Source organism: Thunnus albacares, chromosome 9 (assembly GCF_914725855.1).
Source record: "Thunnus albacares chromosome 9, fThuAlb1.1, whole genome shotgun sequence".
NCBI lineage: Eukaryota > Metazoa > Chordata > Actinopteri > Scombriformes > Scombridae > Thunnus > Thunnus albacares.
The window spans coordinates 23,718,977-23,729,131 of NC_058114.1; the positions used below are offsets into that span (position 1 = coordinate 23,718,977).

Here is a 10,155-nt window from a genome sequence, read left to right on the forward strand (position 1 = left end):
TACATCTCATGACTTGCCTGTTTGCCATTAAATGTTTATTTTATTATTTTCGAATCTACTATTTTTTGCTGAATTATAGCACATTAGCTGTACCAATTCATCAAATTTCTTTAATTTCCTGTTTTTTTTGTTTACTGTACTCCCATCTAGTGTTAAACCACAGCAGCACACAACCAGCATAGCAAAAGAAAACCGACTTAGTCCCAGTGGTGGTTTACAAACAGTTAAAACACTTTTGTTCGTAGTTACAATCAGTTCATGAAACAAGAGGTCCATTTTGCAGCAGAATGTTTAAAAGTCCATTTTATGAGTTGCTGATATTAAATTCATGACAATTAGCCCTTCAAAGAATAGTATAAATACACACACAATGAAAATGATTTACATGTATTTTGAGTGATAGCACCCAAACATCTTTATTTTAATATTAGTTCTCTTGTTTTTTTGTACATGTTCATACTGCAAATCAATAGTTTTTCAACTGGCAACTTTAGAAAATATTTAATTTACCTTTAAGTTAAAATACACAAATGCACCGAAATGTTTCTAAGTGTATAATGTGAAAAGCTGATCCACATTTTTAGGCTTGCAGGATAAAATATAAAATGCCTTACATGTGTAATTAATTAATGATTATTTATCCACATCATTATCTAAACAACACAAAATTACTGCAATTTGACGCATTATTTCAAGTGCAAACAATGGTACCTGTTATCTGGTCTGGTTATCTTAAAACTGCAAGTGGATCTTGACAATAAAATAATTGCAATTTTGTTGAGAATTAAAGGAATCACATGTAATATCCCTCCAAACCATGAAGAAAATCAAGTGCACACTTAAACAGTGCACTACAGTGCACTTAAGTTCATCTTATCTGTGAGATATGAATGCTACTTATAAAAAGAATAACTGTACATTTCTTTTTTTTCTTCATTAGCAAAAAGTGGGTCATTTTAAATCATACAAGTCTGGAGATTTAAAAAAAGAAATGAACAGCAACTGTCTTGTTGTCACAAGTCTTCTACCTTTGGATTCCTCTCCTGTATGAGGTGATTCAGGCAGATGAAGCCTTTTCCATGCTTCTCCACATCCTCCCTGTCAGAAGCTGCACTCCAGGCCTCCACCCTTCCTTTGTTCAGATTCCTGATGAAGGTGGGAGCAAGAGGACTGGCAGAAATACATGGATCTCATGTATCACTTACCTCTGAGTGCTCCTGGCCAGATGCACTCAGGTCTCTGCCCTATTTGCTGGGAGACATTGGAGGTCTCTGCTCTGAAGTACAGCAACATAGGAGCTATAGACTCATAGCTCATAGGGTGAGATGGACAAATGTTCTTCTATGAGTTATCAGTGGAGTTCTCATTGCTGGTTGAACTTGAGGACTGAGGGGTAGAGGAAGATGAAGAGGACGAGGAGGAAGAAGAGGAGGAGGTAAAGTTCATCCCTGATAGTTCTGGAGGGTTGGTGGCTGTGTTCTGTCCACTCAAGCTTTTCCTGCACACTGGACACGTGTCATGCTGGAGAAAGAAAAGTGGTAAAAACATTAAGCCGTTTTCATCTCATTGCTGATGCTATTGCCCCACAGGTTTAGCTGACAACTTGTGAATATTTAAGTTGACAGAGAATTATATATACACATCTGATTTCTAATACCTGTTCCAGCCAGGGTACTATGCAATCATTGTGGAACATGTGATTGCACGGGAGCTGCCTCACGTTTTCTCCAACACTGTAATCTTCTTTACACACTGGACATTCCAATCCTGAAGCTGAAAGACAGAACATGTATACAATACTGATAAAGATGATAATAAATACCAGTATGATCTGTCAACTGGTTCTGGGTGGTTTTTTTACCAATAGTGACCTGACATTAGCTGAAAAGCATGGTCTTCAACAACCAATCAGCCACAGTAAAGCCCAACTTAAAATGAGATGAAATGGCAAACGTTTTATTTTCAGAAAGAGGGATGGAGGATATGCTACTGGTTTGAGTTGCCATTAGTTATATAAAGTGGCAGTTGCATAACCCGCACTCTAAAACCTGATCTGATGTGATGGGTGTGTTAAGTAACTACGGAAATTATGAATCAAACAGATAAGGATAAATGTCTGAATTTCCAAAAGCAATTTTGTTTTTTTTTACCATTTAGCAGAGGGTGATTTCTATAAGACTACAGACTTGTCTGTGTCACCAGAAGAGTATAATGTGAGAAACTGTTGAAATCATACAGCTGAAACCAACATGTCAGGCAAAATGGTAATTGCATTAAATTATACTGCAATGTAATAAGAGCATACAACCATCTATTTGAAGAAAATTATACTTCTGTCCAAATTTGTAAATAATACAGTATATCTAAGATGTGAGAAGAAAAAAAAAGAAGCCACATATTAACTTACCAACATGCTCATCTGTTATTTGTACTGTAGGAAGACTTTTTATTTTATCCCTATCAGCAGGTGGGGGTCCCGTGTTCTCGAACTGGTTTAATAACTAAAGAAGAGAGAAGATACAGATCCAGAAATAAATTTAGAGACATATACAGTATGTTGCATATAATGTACCATATATTTCCTTACACAATATCTAAAATCTTATTAAACACAAGTTAATCATAGCACTATAGTTTAATGTTAACAATAGAAAGGTTAAATAAAAATACCTGTGTTATAATAGCATCTAGTCCATTAGCACCCCACGCATAATCCATAGGATTTGAGTGAAGAACACCCCTTTAAAAAACAATGAAGGATTAGACACTTGAAGAAACAAAGCACATATTGTTGAGGATTTGCTTTCTGGGTTATCATAGCCAGACTCACCATGGTCCAACACCAATATTTGGCATTGCAGTAGGTGCAATTATTCCATTCACTAGCTGCTGAATGATTCTACAAAAGGAAAAACATGCAGCATGATACAGATGTAATGAAGGAGAAAGCAAACTTTGCTGTGTGTATTGAGGGGCTGTTAAGAATGTCAGAAATAAAGCTCAGAGGAAATAGTGATCAGTGCCAAATGTTATAAATCAACAGAGACTGAGACTGAGACTCAGCAACACAAGTCACAGACTATATTTCTTACCCCTCTAACGTGGGAACTCCCTCATTCCTCCCTGCTTGTCGTCTTGAACCATGACGACTTCTCGGTTGCCTGGCGCCATATCGTTGCCGTGATGCCGTTTCCCTTTCCCGCCGGTTTTCAGCATCACGGTTGTCCTCGGTTCCCAGTCCAGCCCCAAAGTCAAAGCTGTCATCAAAGACACCCAGGGCAAACTGACCATAGCCAGAAGGGAATGTAAACAAGTGCTGGTCTGCATTCTGGAGACAGAAAAGATGTATATAGAGTCTGTATTTGCTGTAATCTTTATGGTAAAAAAGCCTCTACAATAACAAGCTACTACATCAACAACTATTCATGGTCAATATAACACACCTGAAGCATTGAATTTTTTTTCACTGTGACCTCAATGGAAATGTCATACACTTCATGTAGACATGTTTCCCTTTTCACTGAGATAACAGTATTATTACAGCCCTGGTATTTTGCGATGAAAAGTCTTCCAATAAACTGACCCCACACTATCCATCAAGCCAAAGCATCTTCGGCAGGACAAAGTCAACTTCCCCCTAATTATTCAATATAATGTTCTGCCTAAAGTGAGGCTGTAGTGGTAAAAGAAGCGCCAAGCACTAAATGACTTCTGTCATGTCCACTTCACTTTTAAATCTGACCAGAGAAGCAAAAATGTCAATGGAAACAGTTTTAGGAAATGTTGACAATAAAATGCAATGTGATAGAGATGTCTGAGTAAATAATCAGTTAAAAACCTCAAATGGTTGCTGGTTCTGGGGCCCGCTGGAGATGGTAGACATGGAACCATTGTCAGCACTAAACAGGAGATGGATAGTAGATGGAAGTTATGTGTTGACTTAGTAAAGGAACAAGTTATTTCATTGTTTTCATCATTACTAATACATGACGATGTTCTGCTGCTTCCAATTTCCATTTGATCATCTGATTACGCATTCATGGAAAATGTTTAGTCCCAATCTAAAACTCTGCTTGGTGAGGTGACTAACACATTGAAAATAGCTGGAAAAATAAGATAAAGAATAGAAAACAGTAATGCAACATTAAAACAAAAAAAGATGTATGCTGCCATCTGACGCAAGAAGAAGAAAAATGTATGGCAGTCAATGCACCAAGTTAATTCATACAAGTCTGACTGAACCTGGAAAAGACCTTTAAATGAGATGAAGGATCATGGGGGGCAATAGGGACTGCTATGGATAGCTTAGCAATGGCATTTATTATCACAAGCAACAAAATTTATCTAAACAACAACAATTGGGGGGCAAATGCTACCTTTCATGAAGTAAACTAAATTTAATATACACTTTATACACACCTTCTCTCCTCCAGCAGCTCCTCAATAAACCCAGACTCACATCTTGGACATGTATACTCCTGTAAACAAACAAAGAAACAAAAAAAAATCAAGCTGTAGTAGTAACCAGCACATTAGACTCAACCTTAACTGGGGAAGGAATAAAAACAAAGTTAATTTGCAGAATATGAAGTACATTTTTCTCCAACTGTGAAACTTAACGTCAGTACTGCAATTACTGTTGTATTAATTACAATTATTATATATGTATAATCCTTTTCATATGTATCAATCTTGCTCTATAAGAAACAGAAAAGCAGTGTTAAGTTTGTGCTAGATTTTGCTGATTAACACAGTTATAGCTGTAACAAACGTGACTAAATACAGATACTGACAAAAGCCTGTAGAGATAATGTGCAAATGGCAACATCAAGCAAAGAAGGAGTGACCGATTGTCCCACTTATTGTGATACTAAAACATTAAATTTCTTGGGAGTCCAAAACTCTGACGATCTTTTCTGATCCCTAAACATCTCTCTCTCAAGGAGTGTCTATAAACAGATGAAACGGTTTCTATGAACACATATATACCTATATGTACTTCACCTGTTTACAGACATTGCTGGTATATCTTTCTGAAGATTGTTGTTTTGGGTGTTATTACACTGAGAGCCACTGAAGTGGAGTCAAATTCCTTGTGCATGTAAACATACTGGGCCAATAAACATGATTCTGATTCTGCTATAAATTGTTTACTGTTATCTTGTGCATAAGTGAATATTTTTGTCTTTGTGGGTTCTATGTTTTGTTGATTTATACACTCGTCTTAAGAGAAATCATACTTCAATCAACTGTATTTTTTATAGTTGAAATGGCAAATAAACTTGAACTAAAACACAGACTAAAACATTCGCACCCAGATGTATGAGGTGTTAATTCGACCACAGCAGCAGCCTGTAGTGGATCTTTGACATTGTGATGGGTACTTTTACAGCTGTATGACAGATCATTCTAGCCTGTGACAGGTATGCCACTTGTGTCAATGACAAAACAAGAAAAGGACGCAATGGCTTTGTTGCTGCTCACCGTCTGGATTATTCACGTAACCTAAGCGACTGACAATACACTAAATCTTAAGGCAGACTAATTTTAACGGCGTCACACTAATCAAAACAAGTGCTGAAGTCAGTAACTAGACGCGACAGTGTTATGTGTTAAGTTAACGTAACTGCAAGTGGATTTAGCTAGCAGACTATGCCTCGTAAAAACAAAGTAATCAAAGAATAACCGCGCCAAACGCTGTAACACATTATAAAAGGAAAGCAGCAGTATTCTGAGCGTAATGACTAAGCGTTTTCATCTTTTTTACGCTGCTCGATCCAGTATTTAGATAACAAGCTAGCCACCACTAGCTAGCGTTAAAATGATAAACGGGATCTCGTAGGAGTGAGCTAATAGCTGTTAGCATGCTATCAGTTGACCCCGCTGCTACAACGATTTCTATGAATGTAACAACGACACTACCGTGTTTTTTAGTTCTTCAACTGTCCACACCTTTACTTTCTGCCTGTGGTACTTACAGGAAGCCGAGGACTGATCTCTGCCGAGCATCTATGACAGAAGAACCGGCTGGGCCATGGAGGTGCTTCAGCCATCTTTAGCCACTAAAAAGGTAGAGGGGGGAGGAAGAGCTACGGAGCACCGCAGAGGACAATGTTAACCTCCCAGAAAATACGACGACCATGTGATTGAAATGACTGTATTGCATAATAGATCGTATTAAAAATGTAGTGTATGAATAGGTAATGTCCATCATAACTACAAGAAGTTTTTTTAAAAAGCAGAATATTAGTGGAAAGCTCATATATAGGCTATCATATCATTAAATACTTTTTAAAGTGGATTATATTGAATTAATTAATTGTTTTACAATACTTTTAAACATAAGGAAACAAAAAACAACTTATTTTATTTTAAATACTAATAATAAACGGAATAATAAACGTCTCTGCACTTGAAAACCACTACCATTATGTGTCTTATAAAATATTACCACATGGGGGTGCTTTTGTGTATCAAGTGTTGACTAACTGTTACTGTATTTCACATTGCAGCCAGGGACTGAGGATACAATACAGCACTGGTAAGTTTTCTTTGGGATTAATGAGCCCTTTAGTCAAGATATTATATGTTACTTAATGTGTCCTTACTTCATACTCACATACCAATGCAAAAGCCGGAGGGAGCTGTAGAACTGAACTGGTTAATGTTATACCCCCTACAAATGTGTATCATGTATCACCACACTGTGTCTCCACTGAACTCATGTCTTATCCCTGCAGGTTCAGCTCTGTTCACATGAAAGCCAGAGATGTGTTTTTGCAATCTGGCATTGCACTAGATTTATTTTGACACATGTTACTTTTCCACTGGATTCCTGTCAACTACCTCTCAAGCCCAACAGGCATACTTTAAGTGTTTCAAAGTAGTATGATGTGTAGCATCTGTTTTTGAGAAACATATCTTGTCAAATGTGAATTTGTATTTTGTTGTTGATTTTTTTGACAGCAGTGGTTGGAGCTGAGTGTCAAATCTGAGAAATAAAACAGTAAATAAGTAGCATCTCACATGGGAAAAACATTGTCTCCTTTTATGTGAACAAGTTCTTGTTGGCGACTGTCTGGCAGCCCTGAGATAGCAGCAAAGGTCTCAGAGATCACTTACATAAGAACTGGATGGAGAAAAAAATGATTAATGTTACTTCATTTTCAGGTCTGTTTTTATTTCTGATGTTGTAAATTAAAATTTCCTCAATATTTTTTTTTCACAGGTATCCTTAATGTGATAAACATAACAGCGGATTGATGGCTATGTCGTGTCGCACAAGTCTGGAGTACCTATCTCTTTTGCTTGGCACCACATACTGAAAGTATGTAGGAGTTCCCTTCCGACTGCCCATCAGCCAATCACATCTCTCAAGCCGTCTGGCCTGATTTTTATGTATATATGTCCAGTTACATGCTCTTGAGGAGAGTGGATGTGGATGCAAGCAACTCCTACTGGAGGCCCACAGTTTTGAAAGGAAAACAGTGAAGCTATAGCCTGTATCCAATATCATACAGCCAACACACTCCTCCCTATAAGCTCAGTCTTATAAACAAAATCTTTTCTGTCACTTGTTCTCATGGCCTAATAATAAAACAACTGCAAATTTCTAACAGTAAAACAACTGATTCATTTCCCAACCTGGAGCACATTACATAGATAAGATTAGTTATAACAAGATCGGATGTTTCCACACAGCAAAGCTCACAATGTAACCTAGTTAGGTCCTAATGTCCTCTAGCCCGGTGTTGTGTCTGATCTGGCCATGTGGGAGCAGGAAAGACACGGCTGTCCCATGGGCTGAGATTAGAGAGGGTCTGATAGCACCGAGGTTTGCTATGTCTGCCTGGCTGAGGTAAGCTATTGTCTCTCTGCGCCCAGTGCGTCACCACCATCCCAGTCGAATGCTCATTGTAGCAATCCAATCTGGGGAGTGAGTGACTGCGGGTCAGAGACAGGTCATGTGAGCAGCAGAAAACAACTCTTCCAAACCGAGGGACCTTCCCCATTATGTAGGCTAGTTTTAGGCCACTTCGAATCTGGATTTGGGATACACTGACCAAAAAAAACATTACACTGCTTTTGAGGTAGTATAAATATATTAAATTGTTTCTTGCTACTATGTGGATGAAAACTGAATACATGCCATAAAACACTGCAAGGGGTGGAAGTGACTAAGTGTATTTCTTCCTGTTACTTTAATTAAGTAGCTTTGCACATGCATGTATGTGCACACATACATCTAAATACTTAGACAATAGAATATTTGTTGCTTTCCCGGGCCTAGTTTTTACAGCATAATTTCTATTACACTCTAAGAGGCAATAAAAGGTTGCAGCCAAGGCAGCAGACAGATATGCTGCAAGGGACACTGCTGCTTTTGTCACTCCATAGAGTTTTTCCAGACACTCCAGCCGGGATTGCCCCACACAGTCCCTCTGGGGCCCTGAATCACACTCACATACACACATAAACACACACATGAACACACTCAGAAACACACACACCCACACACTCAGCAATAACAGCCGCCTGCTGGAACTTCCTGGGCCTCTTAGTCATGCGTCACTTGTTTTCAGTCCCACCCATCGAAGACTCTCTCTCCCTCCAGACACACTCTGTCTGCCTGAGGCCATGTGTCACAAGAGCTGTACATCAGAAACACACACCCACACATACACACACCATAAGAATCCCGGACAAACAGCAAGAAGGCTGAAAAGATCAACATTAGTGATGGGGGGGGGGAAATTCTTAAAAAAATAAACGTAACAACGTTGTCAACATGTATATACTCTGGAATCACAGCAGGTACTCTTCTGTTCTGTACAGTGTTTTTCCGCTCGGCTTGTGATCGGGCGCTGTGTTCCAGAACAAAATCCCTCGGTACTACATTGGTACATAAGTGTTTGGGATTACATCACTGAACAGCTAACAAAATATAGATGTTGCTGGAGGAACATATGTGTACAATTAGCAGCTTAGGTTCAACCGTCCTTGTTGTAGTGGAGTGTTTGTGGTCACTCACTGCAGATGTTCTGTGTAATACTTTAGCAGAGGCTGACTCTATCTGTTTTTATTGACCCATTCTTTGATTAGATTGTGGAAGTCTGTCCTGGTCATGAGCAGTGCAGTTTTTTGTACTTTGCACTCCATCACTGTCTCTTTGTGTTTACTGAAGTGTTACAGGGTGATTTTTAGTGCTAAACACATTTTAACCTCACTAGCAGTATGGATCTAGGGATGGCAATGTCAGTTTGACAGTTCACCACTTTGGTCCAGACTAAAATATCTCAGCAACTATTGGATGAATTGCAACAAAATTGTATACAGACATTCATGGTCCTCATAGGATGATACCCGGACTTTACCTCTTGCCCCATCATGAGATTGACATTTGTAGTTTTGAGTGAAATGTCTCATTTAGATGGATTTATGTCCCACTCAGGATGATTTGTAACAACTTTGGTGATCTCCTGACTTTTCATCTGGAGCCATCATCAGGTTTATGACTAAATACCTGCAAAACTAAAGACATTAACATCAGCCTCAGCTGTACTTTGTGTTTAGTGCTAATTAGCAATGTTAGCTTGCTAATACATTAAACTAAGATGGTGAACATGGTAAACCTGCTAAACATCAGCAAGACAACATTGTCATTGTGCGCATGAGTTGGCGGATACAGTCTAACTAACCAACAATCAATCACCAAACAAAATGATGGAATGGACTAGAAAACACAAGTACATACTACACAAGACACAAAAGATAGCGTGTTAGAAGGACACAGCAAGTGTTATCTAATTATGCAGATGATCCTATCCAGCACCACCAACCACAAACTTCAGGAGAAAAAAACTCCCAATAAAATGTGTATGCAGAAAAAGAACAAAACCTATAGCATTTCAACAAGAAAATTCCCAAGCAGGTGGCTGAGTGTGAAATAAAGACAAAAAAGGACAATAACAAAATGTGAGTATGAGAAGAGGATTGTGCAGAGTGGAGTGGAGAGTTTGGAGTAATGTTTTTGGCATGCACTGTATATTTGTCTGTGTGTTAATGTGTGTCTGTGTTTGTATTTATATGAGAGTGCGGTTGTGGATATGTCTGTAATCCCTCTGTGCGTGGGTTTCCAGACTGTGGTTGTTAGAA

General features: G+C 38.5%; 1 protein-coding gene and 1 long non-coding RNA gene across 2 annotated transcripts; one reads left to right on the forward strand and one right to left on the reverse strand.

Annotated features, from left to right (window-relative positions):
* Positions 1-72: 72 nt before the first annotated feature.
* On the reverse strand, positions 73-6,114 carry LOC122989410 (E3 ubiquitin-protein ligase RNF126-like). The gene is made up of 9 exons (XM_044362274.1): positions 5,979-6,114; positions 4,420-4,478; positions 3,839-3,899; positions 3,093-3,328; positions 2,831-2,899; positions 2,671-2,740; positions 2,408-2,501; positions 1,658-1,773; positions 73-1,521 (listed from the first exon to the last, which is right to left on the reverse strand). The coding sequence occupies exons 1-9, from the start codon at positions 6,051-6,053 to the stop codon at positions 1,342-1,344; spliced, it is 960 nt and encodes a 319-aa protein (XP_044218209.1). The 5' UTR covers positions 6,054-6,114; the 3' UTR covers positions 73-1,341.
* On the forward strand, positions 5,986-9,515 carry LOC122989411. Its single transcript, XR_006405045.1, has 3 exons — positions 5,986-6,070; positions 6,513-6,541; positions 7,229-9,515. It is a non-coding gene; the product is annotated as an uncharacterized LOC122989411 (long non-coding RNA).
* The last annotated feature ends 640 nt before the right edge of the window (positions 9,516-10,155 follow it).

Bases quoted from the DNA above. Each gene is read 5' to 3' on its own strand.
- LOC122989410 (XM_044362274.1), bottom strand. From the start codon at position 6,053: ATGGCTGAAGCACCTCCATGGCCCAGCCGGTTCTTCTGTCATAGATGC. The intron at 4,479-5,978 runs GTAAGTACCACA...GTTTGTTTACAG, and splicing joins AGATCAGTCCTCGGCTTCCT to GAGTATACATGTCCAAGATG. The intron at 3,900-4,419 runs GTGTGTATAAAG...TCTCCTGTTTAG, and splicing joins GAGCTGCTGGAGGAGAGAAG to TGCTGACAATGGTTCCATGT.